The following is a 13,909-nucleotide window of genomic DNA, read 5'->3' on the forward strand; positions in this document are numbered from 1 at the left end:
CAATAAGCATGTAAATGTTAATCTACACATGGGCGTTGCAGCCATTATATGAGGGTAGGACAAGTCCCCCCCACTTTTTGAAATGATTAGTTTAGACCCCCCCACTTTTACCATGTGGAAAGTCCGTGAATCGGTCTCTCCACTCGCCGCACTTTGGAGAGCGCTGTGTCAGTGCTTCACTATCAAATCCATTCCACTTGCTGAATGCAAGAATGTCATAGTTGGACAGCTCAGATCTGTTGTATGAAGCGATGCCGGTAGCGGAGGTAAGGCACACACACTAAGTGTTCAGGACATTGTTAATACAGCGAAAATCAAAGCTGACGATCTCTTGCTTTGATATGTTTTCTCCCCCAGACAACATGGACATAAGAACATTTTTTTAAAGAAGAGGAAAGTAAGTCATCAGCTGGTAGCAGTTAATCAGTTAACAGTGATGGCGGCGGCGGCGGCAAAAGCGTCTCACTTCTGGAGAGGAGTTTCGTCTTTATGTCATGATAGAGAGATACAAATACTGAATAGTTTAGATGAGAAAAAGCATCGAAATGCCAGGTTACTAGTATTTATCATGTAAACAGGGAACATGAATAACCCGATCTCTCTGTGCTCATGTAAACACCATGATGTCCATGTAGACGCATTCAGTGTGTTTTACTGGAGCCTCAGTTCGATAAGAGATTATTTTCTGAGTTCTTTAACTTCGGTACTCTCTCTCAAAATGGTAATGTGCATTATGTTTTAATTATACTTCTTATCATTCAGAAGCTGTTTGTGTGTGTTTATGTTTTACTGAGTGCTTATAGGCAATTTCCATCCCAGTATTCAGTTAACTATTTATTTTCTGTGCACATTACACAGACTAGCTAATATTCTACCTACTGCTTGGGACTTTGAGTCTTCAAAATGTCCAATGTCACAGACTGGGACTTACTTTAGAGTCAGTTGTATTTACATTCAGTATGACTTGTTATGATTCAATGTGAAAGAGTATACTGCTCAATAAATAATGATCACTTCACCACCTCTCTTGACATCTAGGCGCTTGAGAGTGAGTCAGAGGCAGAACACAGGGACAGTGGAGAGAGGTCCGTTGCTGAGGTGAGTGATGAAAGGGAAATTACAGTTGCAAATTGTGATTTGGACTCTCATCCCAGAATGTTATGGAAATCAGTGGGGATATTGAACAGGAAACATTTCAGTCAAGGGGCATCATATGACCAATATAGACAGAAGAGCAACATTTATTTGAACATTTAAGTCAATAATACCATTCTTGGTGAACTTAACATCTGTATGGAGTCCGATCAGTCTCAATATTAATAAATGCTCACAAAAGGATTCACAAATGTATTTTGCGATTTATATATAAATGACTCTCCACAACAATATCTCTCAATGCACTCACACATATTTATTGTTGTATATATATTTTAAAAACAATGGGCATTTAAACTGCTTTTTATTCATTCAAAGACGGCTCAGTATTAATAATCAAATATGTTTCCTTTCTTTACAACTGGATGAAATTACAAAATGTACCCATCATTTTCCTCATGCTAGTATAGCCACATAAAAGTATCAAACCACCTGTTAAAATGCACCAGAATACAGGAAATCTATATTTTTTTTCGTGGTGGGGATCCCCAAACCCCCCGTTAAAAATGTCCCCCCCACATTCAGGATGCTTCCTACGCCCATGAATCTACAGCTCCGGCGATCCACTAGCACTGAGACGCAGCCATCCTCGACAACTACTGTAGCGTCACCTTGGATACGAGTCCAAACAACTCACAGACACACAGGCCAGGGCGCTGACACGGCGCCCTTTGAGCATCAGATCTGACGACGCTGATTGGCTGAAATTATGTTTCGGCGGCATAGTATACAGATAGCAACAGTCAGCTTGTTGGCTGCTGCTGCTCTGGCTGAGGGCTCCTTTCTACCGCCCGGACGAGAGAGGGTAATGATACACGCTGCGGCCAGGCAGGAAACATGTGACTTATCAGTAACTTTAGATATCGTAAAACAATTGTAAACGAGATTTTATTGTAGATTATACATTTTACTGATACCATTTATATAATATTTACGTTGTTCATTATGGGCCGGCTGCCACTGCATATTACAGGAGAAAGGAAATACAGAAAAGCTGCCGTTGCAGGAAAGACAGCCGGCAAAAATCACCGACTGTGTGAACGTGAACATTAATAGAATATCACCTCCCATCTTCAGAGCAATCTGACTATTATAACATTAGCGTTAAGAAAGTTTACTTAAATATCTGCCACAACATAAGTAACCGGATCAGAGTAACATTAAGTACAGTCCGCGGCATATCACTTCATAATGTATCACATATCTCCTTATCTGAGTCAGCTGAGCCGTATCTGGCCGTGCAACACTCACAGTGTCACATACTGTATGCAGAAGTATTATTTTAAGCAACACATTAAGTTGATGAAACACTCGAGACAAATGTAATTAAAGTCAGATCCACTCGTGTCTTAGCAGTGATATCATAAACCTGTTAATGTACGCATTCAAACACTTGTTCTGTTACCAGCTGTGTTCACCTTGCAGGTGCAGCTATGTGGCTTTGATCCGGGATAAAGTGTTTAAGTCATGGATGTTTAAAGTTTAACTTCTTCATATGTCTAATATTATAGTTGACTTTTCATTCAGGAAGTATGACGCTGCGCTGTCAGTACGCTTCTCCATGTTTGTGATTGGTCGAACGCTCCAAATACCACCCCTTTCATGTGAACGCGCACCTAACTAGATAGGACACGGCTGGCTTGAGCGATCCACTTGATAACCAGCGTCGCAGTACAGTTTAGCGAGAGCGCGTATGTTTTGGATTAGGCCAACCGGCTAACTCAAACATATCCAGGTTAGGTTGAACCAGCTTCGTAGTACAGGCCCTTGCTCCAGATGAAGATATATTCCTTCTAAGCTAACATAAGACATGATTCGTTTCAGTTATTTACAAAAATAAAACCATTGTTATGGTTTTCTTATTCCATGTCTGCTGTTACATCCACGTACATTCTCACACACTGTCCCTTTAAGTACTGTACGTACTGCTTAGTTATTGCCACCACTGATGTGATTTAACTCTGTCTTTTACCCTGTTATTCAGCTCCTCATCATCATCACCACATCACAACCCCCTTATTCAATCGGTGGTGACGTGTGTGGTGCCATTGTGCTATTCCTGCAGACCTAAAGCCCTGAATGCTCTTTAGTCTGAATAAACAGCTCTGAACACCCTCGGTGTGGAAACACTGCCTGGGGAAGCTTGTTGATGTTTATCCAGCAAGCGTCACAGTGCTGGGAAAATAAAATTGTATACCCTCATCCCTCATCTGTTGTTAAGTAAGCCTGCCTGCTGTGGCATCATGGGATTGCCTCCTGGTCTGCATTCACGTCCCGCTGGCTTTTGTGATGTGTGATCTGAGAGGTCTTCACCCTCTGAAGCTGATTTAAACGGTGTGTGAGTGTCACAATTTGTTTAGAAGCAGGAGAACTTCATGTCATCGCTCAGCCCCAGGAGGCTAAATTAAGAGCATCAGACGCTGATTAAATAAAGGCCTTCTCGCTCTCTCTCCACTCCTTTCCGGATAAACAGGAATTGATTTATGACCACTGAAAAGTTGTGTCTCATTTAGCAGCTTTCTCTAATGTTCTTTCCCTCACCTCTTTTATATCCAGTGTCCTCTCCTCTGCTCCTCCAATGCCCTTTTTTCTCTTCTCATGTTCCTTGTTTCCCCTTTTTCCTTCCCTTTCCTCTTTTGTCTCTCTTCAGTTATCTCTCCTCTCCTTTCCTCTTCTCTACCCTCTACCCTCCGCTTTACTTATCGTTTCTTGTTTGTGTCCTCTCCTGTCTTTCTTCTTCTGGCTTTTACTGGCCATTCTGCTATTCTCCCTGGTCCTTTCCTCTATCCTAGTTTCCTCTCCTCATCTTCATCCTTGTACACCCTCCCCTCTATCTCTCTTCTACACTATGCCTGTCCATGTCTCATTTTACCTTCCTTTCTCCCTCTTCCTCTTGTCTTCTTATTTTTTACTCTTTCTCTTCTCATCATCTCCCCTTTTTCTTTTTGTCTCCCCTCTCCTTCCCTCACATCAGCATATTGAAGCTTTCCTCTTTCTTCCTGTTGTCCCTGTATCTCTCCTCTTTCCTTCCTTCCACTTTCTTTCTAAAGCCCTCTTCTTCACCATCATTTCTCCTGTCTCTCCTCCCCTCCTTGCCTCACCCATGTGTACCTCCTTATTCCTCTCATCTTCTATATTTCTCTTTCCTTTCCTCTTCCTCACCCTCTTACTCAAAGAGCGCTCATCTCCTTAATAATTCCTTCCTCTGATCTCCCCCTTCATCCACCTCTCCTCCTTTATCCCTCCTTCTCTCTTTACTTTCTCATGGCCTTATTTTTTTTACTCTCTCCCTCTCTCCTCTCACTGCATCTCCTACTCGTCCCTTTCATCTCCCCCTCTGTTATCTCTCTCTCCTCCTCCTCCTCCTCCTCCTCCTCCTCCTCCTCCTCCTCCTCCTCCTCCTCCTCCTCCTCCTCCTCCTCCTCCTCCTCCTCCTCCTCCTCCTCCTCCTCCTCCTCCTCCTCCTCCTCTCTTCTCTTTCCAGCAGCAGCCAGTGAGCAGCAGCAGCAGCAGCAGCAGCAGCAGCAGCAGCAGCAGCAGCAGCAGCAGCAGAGTCACTCAGCACGGAAACAACTTGCATGAAAGTGAGGAGCTCTGCTTTTCTTCTTCTTACCTCCTTCGGTTTTTTTTGTTGCTGCACCTCTTCCTCATCTTCTCCACACTCTTCCTCCCATTCACTCTTTTATTTCCAGTTATTTCTTATCTACTTTTCAATCCTTCTTTCTCCACAGTGGTCTCTCGGGGAGTGCAGCAGTATGAGGGTACCGTGCATTTTAAATGGGGTTTCTGTCCTTGACTCTAGTAGAGCATGTTGCTTTTTATATTTATTTATTTGTTCTCATTTCGTTGCATCTCACTGGAAATAAGTAGGTCAGTCTAGTTACATGCAGCATGCCATCCTCTGGGCTCAGATGTGCTTATAAATGGATATTTTCAAAGGTATGACTTTTATTTTAATCCTAACTTAAAACATGCAAATCCTTCTTTTCCGGGGAAAGATGTGCAGCAGGAGATCTGAGATGAAGCTTTATGTTTTTTAATACAAATATGACAACATATTGACCACAGCTGCAGTGCGGATTTAGAGACATGGATGTCTTTCATTTTTAAATATTAAATATCAAACATTTTTGAAAAGGAGGTGAGATTATTCTGTTACAAAAGATACAGCTTAATTATTCTTTCTTCCACCGGATTTACTCTCCCCCCTTTCTCTCATTCCATTTCTCGTTTCGTCTTTTCTGTTATTTCCACGCTGGCTGGCATCAAGACAATCCATCTGCAGTGAATCCGCTGGAGTTGAAAAATGGGGATCATACTGTCAGACATTTAACCAGGATGGACCTACAGGATGTCTTCACTGAAATGGCCACAATGCCATCCAATTTACCACCAAACTCTTCTTTGGAGGATGTCAATCAGACCTCCTCTTCTCTGGACAGATCTCCTCCTCTACCTCCTCACTCGCAGGTGGCATCAGTGTTCATCGTGCTGGTGGTCACGGTCATCATACTGGGGACTGTGGTGGGTAACGTGCTGGTCGTGGTGGCGGTTTTCACCAGCCGTGCCCTGAGGCCACCCCAAAACCTCTTCCTGGTGTCTCTGGCTTCAGCGGACATACTGGTGGCGACGCTGGTCATCCCCTTCTCCTTGGCTAATGAGGTGAGGGAAAACACTCTGCTCTATTTCTAGCTGGTGCTTACATGCAATCATTATCGGGATATTTCATCTGAGCATGTGAGTCATTGTTAAGAAAACTAACTTTTATATAACCAAAGTATGGAGAAATCCAAAGAGTTGACACAATGAAGACGCTATAAAAAGATAAAAGATGACCATAGTTCACGAGACAATGATTGTCTGAACCAAATGTCATATTGATGGTGGGTGGCCCTACATGAAAAATGAATATGTTCAAGAAATGTCTTGCCAGTCCATCAAATTATTGTCGAAACATTTTGCTTAAAAATAACAAAAACAGTCAACCCTTTTTTGGTGCCAGATAAAGTCTGTAGTGTTCATCTTCTGGGGACAATAGATGTCTGATTATAATTTCCCTCCAATAGTTGTTGTAGTATTTCAGTGTGGACCAACATGTTGGACTGACTGATGGTTCAATCCCTTCTCTTAAGCCCCATGGACCCGGTTCCGGGGCCAAAATCGCATCATTTGCAGGAAACAACATCTAAGGAACCTTAATATTTAATAAACTATGAATATTTTATATCCATATAACAGGAAAAAACTCATTTATCTGATATTTTTCTTTCTTTTTTTTTCTCAAAAAAAACACACAATGCTAACACTGACCCTCTGAATTAGCCCCGAGCGAAAAATGCTAACCTATTACTGCACCGAAAATCACACCTAGCTCCCTTATTACTTATCCTAGCTGCACATCCAACACATACAGATACAAACTTGCGACGTTATCAACAAAAACGTACATCAAAACATGTGGCGCTAGGTAGCCAAAAATGCTAACATGGTTTACCTTGGTCTTTGTCTGGTCAAAACTGGTCTTCAATGGCATTAAAACCATAACAACGATGCTGTAGTTAATCCATAGGTTAATATCCAATGTGACTGCGTCCCTTTTGAAATGTTCTGATAATCCATAAGCAATAAAACTGCTTTTCCGTTTCCAGATATCATATTTTTAACATGAGTGTGTGCGGGACGATTTCCCTTCGATTCTATTATGGGGGTTATTCCCTATCTTTATTCAAGAGCGTGCATGGTATTTAAATTTGAGAGCATACTTTATTGATTTCTTTCCCTCAAACCCTGTCCTCACACTCAAATAGTGCCTGCTTGCACTTAGATTTGCTCTGCTTCTGCTCAAACTGTACGCTTGCACTCAGATATATTGCTGTTTACAGATTTGTTCTGCTCTCAGATTTATTCTGTGCGTGCTCGAAACTTTTGTGCAACAATCCTCTCAAAATCCCTCAACCAATAGGAAGCCAGGTGTCCTTGCGGGTGCGTTCGCTGTACTTATTACAGCGTCCCGTAAGGGCGGTTACTCTTTGGTTTATAAACTCCCGCCCTCCACGGCTTTATAACATAGCATGTACTTCACTTGTTTTATTTTAGTCCCAGTCCGCCACTGAACGTAGCTATTATGTAAGGTATATATATACTAACTGTGCTTCCCCCCCCCCCCCAAACAAAAAAGTTGTATGTTTTAAAGCCGTGGAGGGCGGGAGTTTATAAACCAAAGAGTAACCGCCCTTACGGGACGCTGTAATAAGTACAGCGAACGCACCCGCAAGGACACCTGGCCTCCTATTAGTTGAGGGATTTTAACAGGATTGTTGCACAAAAGTTTCGAACATGCACAGAAAAAATCTGAGAGCAGAAAAAAATCTGTAAACAGCAATATATCTGAGTGCAAGCGTACAGTTTGAGCAGTAAGCAGAGCAAATCTAAGTGCAAGCAGGCACTATTTGAGTGTGAGGACAGGGTTTGAGGGAAAGAAATCAATAAAGTATGCTCTCAAATTTAAATACCATGCACGCTCTTGAATAAAGATAGGGAATAACCCCCATAGTCTATTGGCTCTAACGGTCAGGAAGAGATGTCACATGTCAACATCGAGCAAGGGGGGCCAGAGATATCGAAAATCCACCCAAATGGCCCCAGAAGAGGTTTATTTTGCTAAATCTGTCTAAAAAGGTCAAATATCACTTGTTTTGCATCAATCTTGATACAGGGTACTTATTATATGTTGTACTTTGGATTACTAAAGCTTTTAGTCTACTAACCCATCAATTTACAGTTTTTTACCATGTTCAATCTGAATTTTCTTTAAAATAAAAAATATCTATATTGATCCTGACTTTTCTACATCCAACTCACAGGTTTATCATTACTTTGAGAAAAAAGATTATTAATGTAACCCTTTTAGAAGGGAAGATATGGTCATTTGTTCTGGGAATGTCATTTTCGAGCCTGAGACCTGAAAAACAGGCTTGGGGCCTAACAGGTTAAAAGCCATGCGGCTAGTATACCTAAAAATCCGCGTTGAAACTTCATCAAACTCCTCCTCTTCCTGCCGCTACTTTACCAACCCAAGCACTTGCTCTCCAGCGGAAAAACAAGTTAGACACACAAAGTGACAAACTTTGCACGGTAGTTGGGATTCGTGTGAATCCCAACACAATACACGAGAATCAGAAAATCACGAGATACCACTTAAATCATTTTTTGGCTTCAAGTGTTCCTTTTTGTCCAAACCACATGGTGTTTCTTTCCTTCTGTGATGAGTTACTGGTAGCTACGACTGTGGTTAAGGTGTGTCCTCCAACCATAGGTCCCAACACAAAAAGGCAACTGTAACTCAAAACAACAATGTGGGATCATGAAGAGTCAAATATAGATGCTGCCATATTATAAACTATATCATAACTGAAGAGGATTTCTTCATTTGAAAAAGAGCAAAGAAAGGCACTCGAGGCTTTTCTTGATGGTAAAGATCATTTTGATCTTCTCCTGACTGGCTTGATCGACAGATGGATCATTTAATCTGTGACTTCATGTAAATTGATCTTAAGTCACCAACCTTTCACAACAGCTTGAATCAGAACAATTACAAATATTTTAACATGAGAAAAAAAACACGTAAATCATCAAATGTGTTCTAGCAATGTCTGCAAGAAACATAGTTTATCAATAATTTCTCATCAATGATGAATTTTGTAGTACATACATAATTTAACTGGAAGGGAACATATAATCAAAGGTCTTTGGGGAAATGTTCATATTTCAATATCAATCATCAAGACAATTATTAAACAACAATGGATTGCTCTACTTGTCACTGCTGCGGTAAACAGCCATATGGCTGATCTATAAACATCTTTAATTGCTAACCTTGACCTATTTCTGAGTAATTGTTGACAATTTATTTATATTTTTCCTTCCTCATATTGAGGCATGGCACGTGTCTCCTCTCTGATGTTCTCTGCACCCAGTAACAACTTCACTGGTCCCTGTTTTTCATCAGCCTGTAATACTTGAGGTATAGCTTCTTCTGTGTTACATTATACATCACCCACTTCTCATGTCTGTCTAAAGTAGGCTCTTTACTTTGATCTACCACGGTTATATTTCCTTTCCTTTCCTTTCCCTTCCAGACTGAAATATCTTAACAACTATTGGATGCATTGCCAATACATTTTGTTTAGACATTCAAGTTCCTCTCAAGATGAATACTAGCCTAATGACTTTGGTGATAAACTGACTTTGAATCGACCAACATTATGAGGTCGACTTTTTCTATTTGTCCATCACTCTGGCCCAAATACCTGAAACAAAAATAAAAATCATCAGCCTCCGCTGTCATTTATGTTAAGTGCTAATATGTTTGAATGCTCAACTAATATGGTAACATCAACATGTTACTGTGACCATTTTAGCATGCCGTTAGCAGAAAACTCTACGAACCCTAGGTATAGATCATGGATGTATAAAGAGAACTAGTGCCGGAGACGTGGCCTTGTTTGTTGCTCTGTGTCACATTTAACACATTAAACCCCAGAAAACACAAAAATACTCGGATCATGTGTGTTGTGCCAGGGTGTTGGGCCTTTTTTTTATTTATGGCTTAAGGCCCACCTCCAAACCGCTTCGTAACGTCCGGTTTTGGTTCAGAAAAAGGAACGGAGAAGGAAAATATATTTAATAAATGCATCATAAATAAATAATTTAGGGACAAGGGGGTGAGATTAAATTAATTATACTTCTTCTCACTCCTTTTCGAACACTAGATGTGGGACTGTTTATGTTGCTAATGCTGTTGTTGTTGTTGTTGTTGTTGTTGTTGTTGTTGTTGTTGTAAATGTCACTTTGTTTTGTTTTCTCTTACATGACTATGCACTGCAAACAAATTTGTTTTGCAAATTATTTATTTTACTTGTTCGAAATAAAATGTATCAATCAATCAAAAATGGCTCTTAGCTTTTCAGATCTAATTATTTCAATGTTGTATTTAAAGTATTCAGGTGTTTCTAATGAGGTAGTTGATTTAGCTACTCAGCTGATTTCCAGACATCTCTTTCCCAATGTAAGTCAATGGGATAAAGTATTTTTGGGCCCAAGGACGCGACAGACTAACACATAAGTTGTAGTACACAGTTTGACCCCTACAAATATTTACTTCCTTCCCACTTCCTCCGGGCTTGGTACAGCCTTATAGAGTTTTCCTGATTCATTATTAGTGATTCCAAACCAGGAATACATCGACTCAAGGGATGCGTGGAAGGAGTATAGAGCAGCCCAACCAATTAAAAAAATAAATATATATGATTAGTTTACAAGTTTACATACACTTTTGACATTAACCTAACTTTATTCCTGGAAAAAAACATACTGCAGAATTGCAAACACAAATGTTTAAACAAGTAGCTCCAAAGTAATGAACACATGGTAGAATAACATAATAACAACATTCAGCTTCTCTCCAAGAAGTAGAACAATTGCTGACTAAACCAGACCAAATATTTTCTATTCTAAGAAAAAGTCAACATATCCATTTCGATATGATGAGTAGTGTTACATTAGATACATACATTGGGAAAAGGTCTATGTGAGTTCATCTGACATGGCTGTGGGGGAACGTTAGGTTGGGAACATCTGCTCTAGAAAATGTCAAAAATGTCAAAAGCATCCATCACAAGTTCCCAGAGCGCAAAGACAAGTTCAGATTGTTTGTTAGGGCATTCCGAGAGCAAGCCATCAACATATTCAATATACAATACAGCAAACCGAGAAATCATCAGGGTCAATATATCGGCCAATATTAACTTATTTCAGCTGTATTGTTGTCAGTGTATATATCAGCTGATGAGTAATAATAATAATAATAATAGATTTAATTTGTTAGCGCTTTTACAGGTGCTCAAAGACGCTTTACAGATATAGTGAAGGGAAAAGAAAAGGAAGGAACAACAAATAAATATATAGTTAAAGTTAAAGTCAAATAATACAAAAACAATCACACATTAAAAGCCAGATTGAAGAGGTGAGTTTTTGTGAGTTTAATGAAAAAAATGAGCTGATGAGCGTCTCGCCAGAGTATATCTGGGTCACGTGAATAATCCTTATAGCAAATAATTTCTTATGGAATAAAGAAGTTAGTTTAAAAGAGTTAAAAACAATATTTGGCTATATGTATGATATAAATTGAAAGAATGCATAATTTTTCGAGTTATAAAGAATATTTGATGATCAGAATAAATGCCATTTTGTGAATTCATAAAGTCAATGTCTCAGTGGCGTAAAAAATAAATTCTTAGTATAACCAAAGACTACAGTTTCTTCTCTTTACTTTTTTAGATCCTCATTTCACGTCTCCAAAACCTTTAACTGATCATAAATGACCCAAAAAAGCTTATGCAGCATGATCCAAACGTTGCAATTCAGCTAAGAAGGTCCTTCTATCACCTACACGAGATGACAATTTACAAAGCAGAGGCCAACTCATTGTTCATTTGACTGCAGAGCATGCTCTATCTATGCCATTGATATTATACAGTTTCTTCCAGCTGTGAATGCTTGCTTGAAGATTGTCGGCTTTCGTTTTTTTTTCGAGAGAGCTTACATGAAACCACAGGGGCAAACACACAGAGAGGATTTACCTCAAATTAAACGCAGTAATGAGGTATTGACTGTATTGTTTCTTTAGGCGCAATGATCCTTAAGGTGCCTCGCTCAAGGCCAGTTTTTCCTCCATTACTGGGGCTTAAATTCGTCATTAACATATTGTTATTATTATTTCTTTTATTTCCAGGTCATGGGCTACTGGTACTTTGGCTCCATCTGGTGCTCCTTCTACCTGGCTCTGGACGTCCTCTTTTGCACATCCTCCATCGTCCACCTTTGCGCCATCAGCCTCGACCGCTACTGGTCCGTCACTAAAGCCGTCAGCTACAACCGCAAAAGGACACCCAAAAGAATTAAAGCTATGATCAGTATCGTGTGGCTTATATCTATCATCATCTCTTCGCCGCCGCTCCTCATGACGCAGAATGAGGAGTTCTTGGGGTTGGAGGAGGCCGGTGAGACGCAGAGGCAGGAGTGTCTTCTCAACAACCAGACGTGGTACATCCTGTCCTCCTGCCTCGTGTCCTTCTTCGTCCCAGGAGTCATCATGATACTGGTGTACTGTAAGATCTACCGTGTTGCCAAGCAGCGAGCTTCTACTGTGTTTGTGGCAAAGAACGTGATGGAGCGGCAGCCATCACAGTCTGAGACCTGCTTTGATGTTACCCCCAGGATGGGTCAAAGGAAGGGAGTGGGCTGCGGTAAATCCCAGTATGAGCTCGACAGTCCTCGGCCTGCCAACCATCACAGCTCTTCCAACATGGACAGCAACAGCAGCAGCCAAAAGAGAGGGGAGCTGGACGATATTGACCTGGAGGAGAGGAGCTGTGAGGCCGACATTAAAACGACATCTTCCTTCTCCTCGGCTCTTCGCTTCTCCAGGAGAGCCTGCGGAAACGTGAAAACAGAGGAGAGGAAGGACGCAGAGGGATCGTCTAACAGGTTGATGCCTCCTCCTCATCCACCTTCATCCTGCGCCTCCATCTCATGGGCATCATCCGAGAACTGCTCCCGCAACTTCCTCCTCCCATCTCCAGGGCCTCACCGCAGCCGGCAGATGTCTCTGTCCAAAAACAAAGTGGCACAAATGAGGGAGAAGCGGTTTACGTTTGTTCTGGCGGTGGTCATGGGGGTTTTTGTCCTCTGCTGGTTCCCGTTCTTCTTCACTTATAGCCTCCATGCAGTCTGCAGAGAGAAGTGCACGATCCCCGATACACTCTTTAACCTCTTTTTCTGGATTGGATACTGCAACAGCTGCCTGAACCCCATCATATACACCATCTTTAACCGAGACTTCAGGAAGGCCTTCAAGAAGATTTTATTCCAGACTAATAAACGCACATAAGCTGTGAATGTGTGTGTGCGTGTGTGTGTGTGTGTGTGTGTGTGCGTGCGTGCGTGCGTGCGTGCGTGTGTGCGTGTTTTAATCCTGTTTTCCACTGGACTGTCATACCGACATTAAAGGGCTTGCCATACAGCGTGCGTTTTTATTTATTATTCAATTTCAAAATCACTTTGTATCTTATACAGTAAACGAACAGGAGAGAGATTATTATTATTTAAGACACATGGAAACATTTGAGAATTTACTTATTTGATGCAAAAACAGTTCAACATTACAATGTGGGTTTTGCCTGAATCTGATTGTTAATTAGAGAGGTGGCCGCATGGCTGTAAACTACATCCCCGCAGAGCGCCGAGATGTTCACCCTAGGAATCCAGCTGTCAGTCTCTGCAAGCCTTATATTGACACAATAGCACATTTATAGGGATTTGGAAAAAAGGACTGTTATACGATGATGTATTTTATGGCTTTCTGGGCCGGGGAGTGATAAACCCCATCAGCACCCAGAGCTTAAATTTGAACTTCAAGTAGACATATAGTAGGACGGAAAGCTGAATGAAAGTTAGCAGTTTTCACAGAGCAGCGATGTTCTGTTGACCTTGCACGGCTCAGGGGAGAGACATTAAATGTTCATGTGCAGCGAGCATATGGGCTATGCCTCTACACAGAAAGACACAAGAAAAAAGAGAAATAATAGAAGAGAGAGTGCCACAACTGAGCTTCTGAATACATCTAAGGAACCTTGGTCTGCAGAACAGTAAATAATAATGCTCTGAAGCTCAGGATGAAACAACAGGACTGGCT

The 13,909-nt window shown here is 41.1% G+C and overlaps 1 protein-coding gene across 1 annotated transcript; it reads left to right on the top strand.

Annotated features, from left to right (window-relative positions):
• Positions 1 to 1,937: 1,937 nt before the first annotated feature.
• Positions 1,938 to 13,237, top strand: LOC117465870 (alpha-2Db adrenergic receptor-like). Its single transcript, XM_034108937.1, has 3 exons — positions 1,938 to 1,960; positions 5,426 to 5,817; positions 11,948 to 13,237. Exons 2-3 carry the CDS (start codon positions 5,494 to 5,496, stop codon positions 13,103 to 13,105), a joined length of 1,482 nt encoding a protein of 493 aa, XP_033964828.1. The 5' UTR covers positions 1,938 to 1,960; positions 5,426 to 5,493; the 3' UTR covers positions 13,106 to 13,237.
• The last annotated feature ends 672 nt before the right edge of the window (positions 13,238 to 13,909 follow it).

This window comes from Pseudochaenichthys georgianus, chromosome 3 (genome assembly GCF_902827115.2).
Source record: "Pseudochaenichthys georgianus chromosome 3, fPseGeo1.2, whole genome shotgun sequence".
Taxonomy (NCBI): Eukaryota; Metazoa; Chordata; class Actinopteri; order Perciformes; family Channichthyidae; genus Pseudochaenichthys; species Pseudochaenichthys georgianus.

Bases quoted from the DNA above. Each gene is read 5' to 3' on its own strand.
- LOC117465870 (XM_034108937.1), top strand. From the start codon at position 5,494: ATGGACCTACAGGATGTCTTCACTGAAATGGCCACAATGCCATCCAAT. The intron at 5,818-11,947 runs GTGAGGGAAAAC...TTTTATTTCCAG, and splicing joins CCTTCTCCTTGGCTAATGAG to GTCATGGGCTACTGGTACTT.